General features: G+C 40.5%; 1 protein-coding gene across 3 annotated transcripts in view; it reads right to left on the reverse strand.

Annotated features, from left to right (window-relative positions):
• LOC126185131 (protein-associating with the carboxyl-terminal domain of ezrin) overlaps positions 1–16,514 on the reverse strand; it is a 113,465-nt gene that overhangs the window by 32,884 nt on the left and 64,067 nt on the right. For all 3 annotated transcript variants that reach the window (XM_049927958.1, XM_049927957.1, XM_049927956.1), the window contains one exon: positions 9,642–9,817. In XM_049927958.1, the coding sequence (XP_049783915.1) occupies positions 9,642–9,817 (176 nt within the window). The remainder of the gene's footprint in view (positions 1–9,641; positions 9,818–16,514) is intronic.

Raw genomic sequence — 16,514 nt, forward strand, 5'->3', positions numbered from 1 at the left:
ATAGTAACCCCAGTAGCCACAGAGGGTAGGGGTCTGCCGAACAGGAAACCAGGTTTCCTGTAGGGCCAGACAAGTGGCAGGGAAGCGGCGCAAAAGCTGTTTCGACTCAGCAGAGTGGTGGAAAAAACCACAGCAATTCCGTTGAAGGATAAGGGTAATAAGGGTATCTGACTGTGAAGACTTGAAAGAACCTGGGTGGGGGGCAGGAGGGGGGGGGGTTTAGGTTACGCCTTGGAAGCGCTCTCCGCCACCGATTGGGAAGTAGCCTGATCAACTTCCACAGGAGCTGCAGATTGAGCAACATCTGAGGGGACGCTAGGTGCTCCACATCATCTTCAGGTGCAGTGGTGAACTCCTTTTCTGTCTCTATGTCCTTCTCCTTTTGCTTTTCTTCTTTTTGGTAGCGTCCCGTTTGTCCTTTGGTTTATCAGGCTGGGTGGGCTTTTCCGACCCAGGCTCATGGGCCGAGGAAGACCTGGAAGCCCTATGGCCCTCAGGTGGTGGCTGTTTCAGCCACTGGCTGACATCTGGAGGGGCAGTAACCGTGGAAGGGAGGGCACCAAGCGATCCCTTCTGCGCGAGGGGAGCCGGAGGAGGCGGACACTTCTCCGGCTCAGGGGTGGGGACTGAAGTCCCCAAAGAAGGAGGGGTTGTTACTCCCGATGCTGATAACCGGGGAGCAACGTAAGAGGGTGTTCCCACAACTAGCTGGGGGGCAGGAATAGACGGCCGGGCTGGAGGAACCACAAAAAGTGGCTGATCTTGGGGGCTCATCGCCAGGGATGGCAACATCGAAGCTGCTGCAGCAAACGTTGATGAAATGCGCACAAGGTGAAGTCGGTCGTACTTGCATTTAGCCTCTGTGTAAGTGAGCCTGTCCAAGGTCTTATACTCCATAATCTTCCATTCTTTTTGATAACCCATGCAGTCTGACGAGCAAGGTGAATGTTTCTGTCCGCTGCTGACACAAACAGGGGGTGGCGAACACGGGACGTTGGGGTGGTAGGCACGTCCACAATCCCGACAGTAGGGTTGGCGTCACATCTCGATGACATATGCCCAAACCTCCAGCACTTAAAGCAGCGCATGGGAGGAGGGCCGTAAGGCTTAACATCACATCGATATAGCATCACCTTGACCTTCTCGGGCAGGGTGTCTCCCTCAAAAGCCAAGATGAAGACGCTGGTGGCGACCATACTATCTTTAGGTCCCCTGAAGACATGTCAAACAAAGTGGAAACTGCGGCGTTCCACATTTGCACGGAGCTCGTCATCAGACTGCAACAACAGGTCACGATGAAAAATAAGTCCCTGAACCATATTGAGGCTCTTATGAGGCGTAATGGAGACTGCAACATCACCGAGCTTGTCACAAACAAGCAATGCCCGTGACTGTGCTGGGGATGCTGTCTGTATGACTGCTCCAGACCTCATTTTAGACAGGCCCTCAACTTCTCCAAACTTGTCCTTTAAATTTTCCACAAAAAACTGAGGCTTTGTGGTCAGAAATGAGTCCCCATCTGTTCGGCTGCAAACCATAAATCGAGGAGAATACGTCGCACCAGGTAATTTGGACTGCCGTTCCTCCTCTGGTGTGGACAGGGAAGGGAATGATTGGGGGTCATACTGTAAAGCATCGAACTTTCCTTTCTTAGGCACTCGTGCTTGTGCACTACTCGTATTTCGTTTCATGGTCGTCCCACGAGCAGCTAGGGGAAGGAATGTCCACCCAGACAGAGTCCCGCTTGCCTAGGTAAGCCTAATACAAACGGGGGGGGGGGGGGGGGTTATACCATCCTCGCAACCCAGGCAGTTAAGCCAAGATCCTCGGGCTCCGTACCGTACAACGTTCCACCGTCGCGCCTTACGGTGGTTGTTGAAGCACACTCAGAGCTTACGGTAATGAAAACTGGTGGCGCTTCCCAGTCCCCAGCTCAGGGACCCCGGGGTCGCCAAGCCCATACCCAGCAACTAAATGCTGAGCCCCCTGAGGGGGGAAATCCTGGACACATACTTCAGGAAATGGTGCCTCCGCATAAACCCCCAGAAAACTGTTACTTCAGTATTCCACCTACAGAACAGACACTCTGACTATAAACCAGAAGTTAAACTCCGAGGCCAAACCTTGAAGTACTGCAGCACACCGAAGTACCTCGGAATAACACTCGATAGGTCCCTAACTCTCCGACAACATCTCTCCAACGTGGCCTCAAAAGTGAAGACCTGTAATAATATCAGTAAGAAGCTTGCTCGTACCTCCTGGGGTTGCAGCGCTCAAACCCTAAGATCAACTGCTTTGCACTATCATACTCTGTCGCTGAATACTGTTGTCCAACTTGCATGAACAGTGCTCACTGTAGCAAGATAGATGCGCAACTCAACCAGACAATAAGACTTATCACAGGCTGCATACGTAGCACTCAAACTGCATGGCTACCAGTTTTAAGTAACATCCAACCTCCAGCTCTACGGAGATCAGATGCTCTCCTGAAGAAACATTCAGAAGAACCCCCAGCTACCTGTACACAGCGATATATTAATAGCAGAACATCAGCGTCTGAAGTCAAGAAAACCACCTTGGCGAACTGCACAACATCTTGAAGCCTCCGACTTTAACATCAACGAAGTATGGAGCAGTCAGTGGGAAGAATCGTCAGTGTTCAATGGTCATCTGGTTGAAAAGCCTTCCATGCGAGTTCCAGGTTTCACAGTCCCCAGATGGCAGTGGAGAACCATCAACCGCATCCGAACAGGACAAGTGAACTGCGGATATCTAAAGCACAAATGGGGCTGGGCAACGTCTCCAGATTGTGACTGTGGAGCTGCCCTGCAAACAATCTGCAAACAATTAATTACATTGTTGGTGAATGCCCGAAATGAGCCTTTGGGGGATCAACAAATGACATCCACCATCATCACCTGAAGGGCTCAACTGGATCAACAGATTGGACTTAGAAATCTAAGAACTTCTGTAATGTGTAGGTAATTTAGCATAATACTTTGAACATTTGATTCTGTACATGTATTTTGTTTGTCATTTCTTACACTGTATACTTTTAAAATTAAGTATTTGATCCAAGCTCTGAATCATCATATGATAAATAAATAAACTTCTGTATGCTGATAGCTACAAAATCTACTTGTTTCAATGCTTTTGAACTTGTGTTCTGTCTTAAATACAACAACAATTCTTTTTCCCATATTAGTTCTACATGAATACAATGTTAGTTTTATATTTAACTTCTCGAATCCTGTAGTTATATGGTGCCCAGGTAGGCACAGGACCCCTCTATCTTTTCAGACAAGAAACTCGTCTACCTTATTCCTCAATCCTCTAATATTCTGATGAAATAAGCTAACATTCTTCTGTTTACCCTTGAGCATTTTGTGCAGCTCTTCTGTTATTTTAGTTTATTTAGCAACAGGGTGCCAAATCCCAATCCTAAGCTAAAAATGGTACCCTCAGACACCAGTAACCACAGGAATCTTGCTTTGTGTGAAGCTGGCTCCGTGTACACACTCTGCAAGAAGCTCAAGCAACCTGTCTTTCCCTCTCTAGGACATGTCTAGAACATCACCATCTTCCAATTGTAGCAACAGGCACAGTACTCTTATGAGAATTCATTTCAGTTAGCAGCAGTCTGCTCAACTCAGTGGTCACATGGCTCACAGCAGTGTTAACCCAAGACCAGTCATGGTGCCATTAAGACCTCCACAAAATTCACACTTATGTGCATGATTTCTACTTCAGTTTCATTCAGGTCACCACTAATCCTGTAATTTCTGGCCACACTGTTCCCTATTTCGCCTACTACCAAAGTCTTTGCACTAATTCCCTATGTCCTCACTTGGCTACACAATACTTATTTGGTACCCTATTTATTTATTTATTGCAATACGTATTCCGTAGATCCAGTTCTGCGTGTTAACGCATGGATGCAGAAGGAGTCAAAAACATTTAGTTCATTATTACATTAGTTTACATAAGGACAATAAACAAACATTAATAATACAAGTTAGAAACCCAATCGGTAGGATAAAATTACACTCACAAGCAGAGTTCCAGATACAACATTCTGATTTTGTCCAAGCAATTTTTTTACAGATCACCAATTAATCTCAATTTTTTACAGATCACCAATTAATCTGATTAACACAGCAAGATATATTGAGGCAGGAATATACAATAGTATTTGGGAAATAAAACTAGCTATCTCTGCTATAGAATTCTTCTAGAGAATAGAAGATTTTTTCAAGCAAGAACTCCTTTAGCTTATTTTTGAGCAGTACTTCTTTATCTCGTAGACACTTTATATTACTTGGAAGTGCATTGAAGATTTTTGTGCTTGTTTATTTCACACCTTTTTGCACCAGGGACAGATTTTTCAGGTCACAATGCATGTCACATTGCCTCCTTGTGTTATGGTGATGGTACATTTCATTTGTTTCATGTTTCATATTGAGCAGGATTGTGAAGCATGAGTGCCATGGTTGAAAAGATATATTGTGAAGTAGTGGTTAGGATCCTTATTTGCTTAAAAAGATTGCAACGTGAGATTCTTGGAGACACTCCACACACAATTCGGACAACCTTTTTCTGACTTGTAAAAACCTTTTTCGATAGTGGTGAATTGCCCCAGAAGATTATTCCATAACACATAAGTGAATGAAACGAATGGCAAATGTTGCTGAGCTGAGCCTTTTTCAGGGTCTGGTGGATGTGTTGTTCCCAATTAAGCCTGATTTCAAACAATCTGCTCTCCGGCTCTCAAGTATAATGTTTATTTCATGTGGACTTTTGTGACCAGAATGGAAATGAATATAATTAGTTTTGCTTAGGTTTATTGATAAAGAATTTACTGTGAACCAGTTCAGAACATCCTCAAGTAAATGGCCAGCATTTAATTTAGATCAGAGGGTATCTTACTGTCTATCACAATACTTGTGTCATCTGTAAACATTGTAAAGTTGCTTGCTCTGTTTGAGGACAATGGTATATTTGAGGACACTGATATATCAGTGTCCTATAATATAAAACAGAGCAAGCAACTTTGCAATGTTTACAGATGACACAAGTATTGTGATAGACAGTAAGATACCCTCTGATCTAGAATTAAATGCCGAGACAGAGAGAGAGAGAGAGAGAGAGAGAGAGAGAGAGAGAGCAGGGGACCAATGATAGAACCTTGTGGAACTCCATATTTTACTGTTCCCCAGTCAGACTCTACTACTCCTATGTGACTATTGTTACCATCTAGCACTGTTTTCTGTTGTCTGCACTGCAGGTAGGATTTGAGCCAGTTGCCCATTTTTCCTCAGAGTCCATAGTGGCATGCTTTCTCTGTAAGTATTCTATGACTAACACAACGGCTTTAGACAGATTACAAAATACGCTCACAGGCAATGTCCTTTTGTTGAGGCATTCCAAAATGTTATTCGTAAACTAAAATATTGCTTCGATTGTGAAGATACCTTCTCTGAATCCAAACTGGTTTTTACTAATTATTGCATGTTTTTCTAGGTGACCGACTATTCTGGCATACATTAGCTTTTCGAGAACTTTAGAAAATGTAGTCAAAAGAGAGATAGGCTGATAGTTTGTAACATCTGAGGCACTGCCTCTTTTGTAGAGGGGCTTTATAATAGCATATTTCATCCTTTCAGGGAAGATACCTTGTTTGAGAGAGACATTGAATATATGAGCTCTGACTTCACTGAACTTGTTGCAGCAGGATTTTGGCAATTTGCTAGAAATGTCATCAACACCAGCTGAATTTTTTGCTTTTAAAGAAATAATGGTTTTTCTTACTACCTGTACTGTTATAGAGGTTATATCTATCTGCTCTATGGAGTTTGGGAAATGACCTTTCAGTATTTTTAATGCTTCTTCTATTCCTAATTTGTCTCATACCATATGCCCTACATCCCTGCTATTGTTACTACCTTGCAGCAAGACTCTTCTTCCTTATCTCTTTTGGTATCTATCTACACTCAGTTTCTTTTCTAAAAAGTCTGCTACACCCTACTGTGACCTGCAACTGTACGAGGCCCTTCCCCTCCTATTTCAGGTAATAAGTCAAACTTATTAGATACTGTAAGCTCAAAAATAATTGAGGAAGCTGAAGAGCTGTTTCCCTTTTGCCTATTACTAGTTACCTGTACCTAGTTCTCATGGTCTTCCCCCAACCCCACCCCCCTCCCACTACAATTGCCCCAACCGAACACTAACCCACAATCTTCAACGTACCACCCTGTTGGACTACCCTGCACCAACATCCACACTTATCACACATTGCAACACAGCTTAGACACTTAAAAACAGAACTAAGTCCCTTAACACACTTTATACTGCACGAATTGTTGTTTACAAGCCACAAAAATTAGGTCTACAGGTTAGAGCTTCAGATCTTTGATATCATGTAAAAAAATATAGAAAACATCAAACTAACAACAACGTCAAGAGACAAGAACAATTGCATTCCAGTGAAGAGTGTTGCAGCCCACGCCCTCGTCGATGGACCCTGTGTAGTTCTTGGATGTTCCCTTAATTTTAGTTTGGACATAAACGATACCTTCTCACATGGAAATGGATGGTTCACCATTGCCATAGTAAGAGGTGGTAGCGGAACTGCAGTACCTGCTAATTAACTTATTCATAATAAAATGTAAGTTTTCATTACTACATATCACAAGTGTCACTTGATATTAGACAATGTTTATTATCGGCAAAATATGGCCTACTATGTGGATGCAATTTATGTGTTAATTTAAATACAGAACTTCAGATGAAGAAATCTTCAACTGCTCACATGTAGGGTATATAACGGAACAAACTTGTGTATAAAGCATGCTTCAAACATTCTTTCTTCCCTATGAACACTGTCTATGTATCGCTATTAACACAGATGTACCTACAACAGGCATCAGTGTGACCAGCCTCTATACAACTGGAAGGTATGTGGATATTGAACATTCATTATGGTATTAAAACACCACGTATTTCATAATAATTTAATTCCCTCTTCTTCAATTGTCTCCATTGACATCTATGGCTTGTCTGCAAATGAGCTGTCTCAGCCCTTGAGTATATGTCCTGTTTCTCCCCCATCACTGTGGGTTCATACAATTTGTATGGGAAAACACAACTACAGTTACTTTTATCTTAAATTCTGTGCCATATAGTTTGTTTACTCAGTTGCGGAACTGGTGCTCTGAGCACTGTCTTCTGATCTTTTTAGTTAATATAGTTGTTAACACTAAGAAATGTCTTACATAAAATTATTTCACAAGAAAGTATAAGCATGAACTGATTAATCATCTAGTTTCAGACAGAGCAAAATTACAACTTCACTGACAACACAGGACAAAACTTCCTCTAATTGGATTGATTTGGGGGAAGAGACCAAACAGTGAGGTCATCGGTCTCGTCAGATTAGGGAAGGACGTGGAAGGAAGTCGGCCATGCCCTGTGAAAGGAACCATCCTGGCATTTGCCTGAAACGATTTAGGGAAATCATGGAAAACCTAAATCAGGATGGCCGGACGCTGGATTGAACAGTCGTCCTCCCGAATGCGAGTCCAGTGTGCTAACCACTGTGACACCTCGCTCGGTACAACTTCCTCTAACTGTTCCATACGCCTATTTGAAAATCACACACAACAGAAATATATTACACTGAAAGAAAACAGAAAAATTAGTGTTAGACATCCCATCCCCAATGATGTCCTTAGAGATGTACAAGTAATTCAGTTATTGCAATGAAGGGAAGGAAATTGAGCATTTCATCCTTAAAGGCACTTTAGAAACATGGACAACATAAATTTGGATAGCCAAATGGGGATCTGAATTCCAGTTCTCTCAAATGCAAGCCTAGTGCATTACCCACTGTATCACCTCACGAGTAATTTTACATTGATTGGTGACAAACAGATGTGACCCCCAATACTGTTAAAACTGAGATGTGTTCTTGTGTTCTGTAGGACATGTTAAGTGACAATATACTTTCCCCTGGAGTTGTAAAATTTATCAATCCTTTGAGTGGTGAAGATTTTATACACTGGCATAGAACTCCCCACCACTTTACTAAACAAAATCCAGCAAAAAACAATCTGTTTTGGAAAGATATTTGATGTGTGGCAATGTGTACACTGCATATTTTCATATTACAAAAGTAGAAATACAAATTCCAGCGAATAGAACATGGTGGCTTCCAAAGCATTGAAATTGAATTTACACTGTGTGATATGCTTCTGTCAACCAATCACAGCTCACGTCACATGATCGCACCAGACACTGACAACACATATTCAGAGCATATGTTTTTAGGCAACAGCAACAACACTTAAGTAGTGTGAATACACAAATAGCAAGAGTCAATGGTTTAAATTAATACACACACCATATAGCTACAAGAACAGCTAAGCTTTCGCACATATCAAACAGAAATGTGTCTGTAAAACTTTAAATAATGGCATAAATGGCTGATCTGGGCCCAAAATTTTTCTAAGTGGCCGATCCTCGAAGTGTTAAGTTTTGAATGAGAGTCAAACTCTCTGCAATTTAAGAAATTAATCACACATTATCACACATAGCATAATTCACCTTATGTAAAAGGAAATTTACTTTGAAAGTAATGCTTCTCGAACCATCATTTGCAATCTTTTCCCCCGCAGACACTTGTATGTGCACTAAGTTTTGCTATCGTAAATGGCACATTTCCTTTGCAACTAAAGTTTTATTTTGGTGTTATTCTCACATTTATGTTTTATCACTGCAGTATTATTCTGCAGTAGAGGTCTAAAGTAAAATTCTTTGTTGGAGCATCAGCTCTTACCAGTCAAAACTATAAAAATTTAACTGAAAACTAAACGTAAAACAACGAAAAATTCCTGGAATTTTACAAAATTCGAGGGTTTTTCCTGGAAGACTAATTCCCATGCTTTTTTCCAGATGTCCCAGTTGTCTTGTGGTGTCTACACCCTGTCATATACATGTTTTTAAACAACAATGTACAGGTTTTCTGTTAAAACTGACTGCGAGAAAGAAAATGCTGTGTTTTTTTCTCCTGTGAGTGCGTTACATATAATTGTATACACAACAATGTGCTGTTTCATTTTCTTCCTCACTGTTAGTTTTCAAAGAAGACAGACAAGTTTTATTTATGACTTATCAGCTTATAATTAGAATACTATTATGGAATCTGAATTTGCAATAACAATAAACAGGGCTCAAGACCAGAAATAGGGGGAGAAGTAGATGGACAGAGAAAAGGGGGGGGGGTGAAATGGACATAGCTGGAGGAGGAGATGGGCAGAGAGAGGGGGGGAGGGAGACAAGATGGGCAGAAAGAGGGTGGAGAAGGAGATTAGTACACGTATCCAATTTCTGTACATATTTAGCAATTTTGAAGCACTGGCAGGTACACTAGTCAATAAATACAACTGTGAACCAGGTACACAGATGAAATAAATCCTCCAAATTGTGTATCATAGCTTCTTTTCTCAAAAACTAATAAAAGCTATAAATTAATATGAAGGCTAAACTAGTTTTGAAGCCACGGAGCAATGAGATAAGTAGGCAGAGAAAATTACCCCAATAAATTCAAGTATGAGCAAGAGAAGCAATTTGATTCTTGAACATACCTCAGGCAGTATTTGATTCTTCAACTGTTCCAAAGTAAACATGTGAAAGTAGTGCTTGAAATGCTTCAACAGAACCAACCGAATCTGTGCATCACGCACACAGAATATCTGTACTAGCTGTGGTACGATATATTGTCTGTACATATTTGGTGACAGGAGACCATTCCCTCCATTCTCTGCACAAAGACACATGAAAGAGTGGTAAGCTCTACTGTGTACCAAGAATATAAAACTATTTAAATAACACTTCAGTGAAATAAAAGGTAACCACAACTGAGTAAAATAGTTTTCACAGGAAAGTGTCACCGATATAAAACATTTCCCAGAAACATTCTGCTTCCTTAACACTACAGTGTAAAAATAACACATTGCACAGATACCTGAATAGAAAAGTCACTAAACATCAGCAACAGTTGCTGCAGGAGACAGGGGGACGGGGGCGAGGATACCGGGGGGGGGGGGGGGGGGGTCAGTGTGTAGATTTCATCCACTAAAACCACAGGGGTGAGGGGACAGTGTCAGACGGGGGGTGGGGATGGGGGTAGATTTCATCCACTAAAACCACCTTGTTGCTGTTGACAATTGGTAACATCCAAGACTGTTTATGTGCTACATGGTGTCTTACAAGCTTATGACATCTACATACAGGGGCAGGTAATAATATGGAAATATCCACAACACAACACACTACCAGGTCTATTATGGTGCATGAAAACTGTTGGCTTTCAGATCAGATTCCAGTAGTCTCAGTTTTGATGACTACAGGTCCTTTATGGTGTTCGAGGGAGTCTTATACCATTCTTCATACAAAATAGTGGCATGTTCAGGTAATGATGATGGAGGTGGATAGTGATCATGGTCACTTCTCTCCAAAGTAGACAACAAGAGCTCAATAATATTGAGATCTGGTGACTAGTGGGCACTGAAGACGTGACATTTATGTTCAAGCATTCATTTCTCATAGTGTTTCCATATTTCTGCCCAACCCCCTCTTAGTGCTCTACAAATCTACGGATTATGTGCGAAAAGGTAAAATGATAGCTTGTGTGCCTCTAAACAAGCTGTTAGTCTAATTGTATCTTCATAGGATCACTAAATAGGAGGCTGAAGTGCAACCACAGTTAAACCCTAGAAGCTGGTTCTTGAAATTTTCAAAGCAACTTTTTGGGAGAGAAAATTCCTTTCTTTAACTGTCTGCCAGTTAAGATTTTTCCATCACTGCAGTTACACTTTCATGCCAGTCCAACTAGCCTGTGACAATTTGTTCCATTCTTCTTTGGAGAGCTCCGTTTCCTCTATTAGGATAACCTATAGACAGGGACATGAAAATTTACTGAAAATTCCAACACGAAAGGTAATGCAAAGTAAGTTGATTTTGCAAAATAATGCAAATTTGCCAAATTTATGAGATATCACAAAATTTGTAATCGTTCCTTCTCAAAATGTCATATCTGAGTATGGCAGTTTACTAATATTCATAATTGATAGTAATTGAATGTCAAAATTGAATTTTGACTTCTAATCGCCTCAAGGTTGAGATTCATGTGTACAGGTAATCTTAAAATTACGGTTCATTTCCCACATAATGAACTTTGAAATGACAAAGAAAACAGCACCAAAACTGGAAAAAACACTGATTTGGCAAAAAATAACAACAAATATGGCAAAAACATAATCCCGATTTTGGCAAAAAATAACACTCACTTTGGCACAAAAACGAATTTGAAAACAGTAGCAAAAAGGAACACCAAATTTGGTAAAATGTAACACCAAATTTTGACATAAAAATTTTTTCCTATCACTACCTACAGACCCTCTATCTACATACCATACTCTGCAACCCACCATATCGCATATGGTGGAGGATACCTTTTACCACTACCAGTCATTTCCTTTTCTGTTCCACTTCCAAACGGAGTGAGGGATAAATGACTGTCTATAGGCCTCCATACGGACCCTAATCTCTCTGATCTTGTCTTTGCAGTCCATACATGAAATGTATGCTGGCAGCAGAAGAATCATGCAGCAGTCAGATACAAACGCTGGTTATCTAAAATTTCTCAACAGTGATTTGTAAAAAGAACACCATCTTCCCCTACAAGGAAGAACACACAAAGCATCTCTGTAATTCGTGTGTTGATCAGACCTACTGAAAACAAATCTAGCAACAAGGTTCTGAATCGCTTTGATGTCTTCCTTTAACCCAACCTGGTGGGGGATCCAAAATATTCTAGTTGTACTCAAGAATTGGCTGTGCTAGTGTTCTGTATGCAGTCTGCTTTATAGATGAGCTATACTTTCCGAAAATTCTTCCAATAAACTAAAGTCGACCAGGTGCCTTCCCTAACTCTGTCCTTATGTGTTCATTCCATTTCCAATGTTATGAAATGCTACTAGACATCTAATCAGCTTGACTGTGCCAAGCCACAAATCACTAACACTGTATTTGAACATTAGAGGACGGTTTTTTTCCTGCTCATCTGCATTAACTTATGTTATTGTTGTGGTCTTCAGTCCAGAGACTGGTTTGATGCAGCTCTCTATGCTATTCTACCCTGTGCAAGCTTCTTCATCTACCAGTACCTACTGCAACCTACAGCCTTCTGCATCTGCTTAGTGTATTCATCTCTTGGTCTCCCTCTACGATTTTTACCCTCCACGCTGCCCTCCAATACTAAACTGGTGATCCCTTGATGCCTCAGAACATGTCCTACCAACTGATCCCTTCATCTACTCAAGTTGTGCCACAAATTTCTTTTCTCCACAATTCTATTCAATACCTCCTCATTCGTTATGTGGTCTACCCACCAAACTTATACATCTCTGTATTAAGGGCAAGCTGTCATTTGTGGCACCATACAGAAATTCCATCCAAGTCTTCTCACAGTCACACAATGACAATACTTTCCTGCTCACCTCATGTGTCAGATTATTCACATGTGTAGAGAACAAGAGGGATTTCATCACACTTCCCTGGGGCAATCCTGGCAATACCCTTGTGACTGATGGAGCACTTGCTGTCGAGTACAATTTACTTGGTTTTATTACTTAAAGGCACTGTTGAGTCATTCACATCTCTGGAAATCTATTCCATATGCTCAAACCTTTGTTAACAGATTGCAGTAAGGCAGTGTGTCAAACATTTCCAGGAAATCTACAAACATGCAATTTGCCTGTTACCTTTCATCCATGGTTCCCAGGATATCAAGTGAGAAAGGGGCAAGCTGTACTCTGCCTTTCAATTTTCAGTCCAGTTGCAGGTCTGATTAGATACTGCATACAAATGTATTTCCTTAAGTAACTGTTGGTGTGGTACTGTAACAGGGTGTATACGTGGCGAAGGAAAAAAAAATTCCTGGATTTTTCCCGGATTTCCCGGTTAAAAATACACTTTGTCCCGGGTGACAGTATATTTTACTGTATCAATCCTTTAATTTGTTGCGGTTTTATACACGGGCGTACAATTTCCCGGCACTTTAGAAAACGAAACTCAGGGAAAAATAAATGTTTTGGAAAGATCGTTGATGTGCAGGAACATGTACGCTGCGTATTTTCTGATTACGGAAACATACATTGGAATTCCACCAAACACCGCATGTTACTTTCCGAATCACTGAAATCGAGATTTCGATGCGCTTTTGTAAACCGTTCGTAACTCCTGTCACATGGTCTCGCCAGCCAACGACAGCGGATATTCACGTGATGTAGTCAGCCAACAGCAACATTACTGTTAAGTAGCACGAACACACATACAGGGAAAGTTAATAGTTTAAATTAATATACATAGTGTTGCTATAAGAAAAGGAAAGCTTTCACATATAATATTGGTCTGAAGCTGCAAGAGAAGCTAAGCTTTCGCATATACTGTTGATTTTTTTTGCGCGTGTTACACTTTAAGATATATCACACAAATGTGCCAGTAAAATTTTTAATAATGACGTAAGTGTCTGATCTTCACGGTTCGAAATTCTTCTAAATGGCTCATCATCAAAGAGTTGATTTTTAAACGAGAGTCAAACGCTCTGTGATTTAATAAATTCATGGTACATTCTTGCACATAGTTCAACTTACGGTAAAAGGTTATTTACTTTGAAAGTGACGCTTTTCAAACCACTATTAGCAATATTTTCCCGCGACCTGTTAGAAATAGGTTCGTTTCAGCAGTTGCCAGAGAGCGCAGATAACAGGCAACACCGCGCTTGGGTAGCTATCATGACGTAGGAAGCCCCTATGTACGTACGTGTAAAACATTGAAAGATCATACATTATGTCATAAAAGAAACAAGACATCAGAGGATACTGCAAGAGCATCGGAATTTCGTGAACCATATTAAAATGTGCACATTTAAAGTGCATACAGGGCACATTCGTATGTCCAGATTCCCAATGAAGTAGACCTCGACCTGACATTAAGCTTTTCAGTGTGGTTTTCGGGATGTAAATTTTCTTGAAGCACCAGTACTGTATTATATCATGTTTGGTTCTTTATTATGGCATAATGCCATACGTGCTAGAAAATGAAAAAGTGCACTTGAAATGCAGCAAACAGTTGAGACTAGCCAGTACTGTGGAATTAAACATTTCGTTCCAAATACATTGACTGCCTCTGTGGAAAAGGTTAACAAGAGTCAAATTTCTTTAGCAAACAGACAAAAACAACTTCATTGTTCTGCAAGATGATTAATGCTTGAATGTCAGAAAAGTGGAAATAAAATAAAATCTGAAACTAATGACATATTTCAGCCTTCCATAATTATGTGAATGTGTTTTAATTTACTTGATAGCTTCCAGCCACAGATATCCGTTTTGTTTTCATTTGACGTGAGAGTAAACGAAGGGGAAACAGCAAAATCACAAAGTGTAAACACGGGTCACGTGGAGGCTACCCAATATAACTCAGACTGCTCTGCGCATCAGCCTCGGATCTACGACATTTGCGAACCGGGTCGATGCTCGAATTTTCAAAATATGTTCATCTTGTAGCGCACATCTTTCCGAAAAGTCTGAAACAGAAAACATATGTATTCAAGGAAATGTAAGACATTTTATTTGGTCGTAAGTATGCCAAAGCACAGTGCCACGCCTATTCATAAAGCATTTTTCTAACGCACGTCCAAACTATATTCAAGAGAGTGGAAATTGAAATGCTCCCAGTCATCCGGTTTGACAGCCTGCCCCTCTTTTAAAAAAATCTCGCAATTAATAGCGGATGGGATTATTTGTAATCTAGAGAACAAGAACTCTTAAGAAAATCTAAACTCTTTATTGCATATTAGTTAATAACTTGCTGTTTTTTGTGACATAAAATTAAATATAGGCTACATAAAACCAATAAAGACAAGAGATAAGCAAGAAATTACGCATTTCTTCAATCCGTGGCTCCTAGCATTTTTTTTTTTTCCCCTCTAATCTTGCCTCAGCTTTACATGGCGTGCTTTCTTTTCTGCGAAAGAATCTATTACATCATCAAAGTTCGTCTAACATTTTGTTACATGAAAAATCGAAATGTTATCTAATACTGAAAAAGCTGTTAATACAAATAATACCCTAGACTGGTGTGGTTTCTCGATCCGATTACGTCTATTTTGTCACTGTCTGCTAGATAAAACAAAACAGGCCTTTCTAATATGCCACCAATTTTGTAACACACCAAATATGGCCATTTTTATAACACGACAGAATATAATCCAATAAGTACCAATATCAACTGCCTATTAAACCTACTACCAGCAAAAAGCTTTATGTTAGGAAATAATTTCACATTTCATTCATACGCACCAGCTTCTCAAGCATAAGATCGAAAAGTAGTATTACGAAATTTTTATATAAATTTGGAATCGTCTTATTCTTCCATAATTTGTGTGATGTCCCCGTTTCTTCTCCTTCCTCGTTCTAACAAACAATCTTGTCATCACCAATTCTGTAGCTATTGCTGCCACTGTCAAAATTTGTTCGCCGATTAACTTCACTAACCCTGCCAGAATCACAAGTTTAGTTATCTCGCGATTATTTTCCGGTTAGGCGTTATTACGTATTCAAACAAAACGTTTTCCGCGTTACTTCCAGAATAGAACTGAGGCGGCTGATAGCCAGGGACTGTACAACCGGTCCTTACTAGTGCAGCGATCCGGTCAAAAATTTTCTGTCAAAATTCATTTTCTTGGACACACGGAGAGGACAATACGTCCTCTTTCTCACCTGTTATCCCTGTCAGTCGTTTATTTCCATTCTGGTAGTCTGAATCTATGGATTTTGCTAGTAATTATAACAATGCTGATCATTCGCAAAGCATATCAGCCACATAATCAGACAGCGATTGGCATTCATCCGTTCGCCTTTACTCCGTCAGCTCGTATAGCCTCGTCCCCTTTTGTCTACGGAAAGTTTTTCTAGAATTCACCTGACAGATATATCATGTACACTATGCATGCATTCAAAGGTCAACTTATGATTCATTCTGCAATCAACTTAAAATGTGTTCAAAAACCAACAGGGAAGCGTTTCAAAATCATATGAATAATCGATAGACAAATGTGAGCTAGATGCTAGGTGCTTTTTGAAACAAGTCTTTTTTTCCCCTCAAGAATATGAATTTGGCGCTCCCTTTTCCTGGTAACATCTAGCTGCTTGCTGCGACTGCTTGCACAGTGAACAGCCACATTCCTGTTGCCAGAAGCGAGAGAATCTACTACTAAAACGTGACTCAACTGCGCATGTGCATGAGCCTACGAGTAACTGCTAAAACAAATCGAATGTATACAGTTGCGACTTCACGCTCATTGGAGCCAACTTGTTATGAAGCACTGCATAGTCTTCTTAAAGCTTTGACACATTTTCAATTGGCTGACGCTTGCAAGAGCACTGTGTGTCATT

The sequence above is a fragment of the Schistocerca cancellata genome, chromosome 4, assembly GCF_023864275.1.
Source record: "Schistocerca cancellata isolate TAMUIC-IGC-003103 chromosome 4, iqSchCanc2.1, whole genome shotgun sequence".
NCBI classification, from domain to species: domain Eukaryota; kingdom Metazoa; phylum Arthropoda; class Insecta; order Orthoptera; family Acrididae; genus Schistocerca; species Schistocerca cancellata.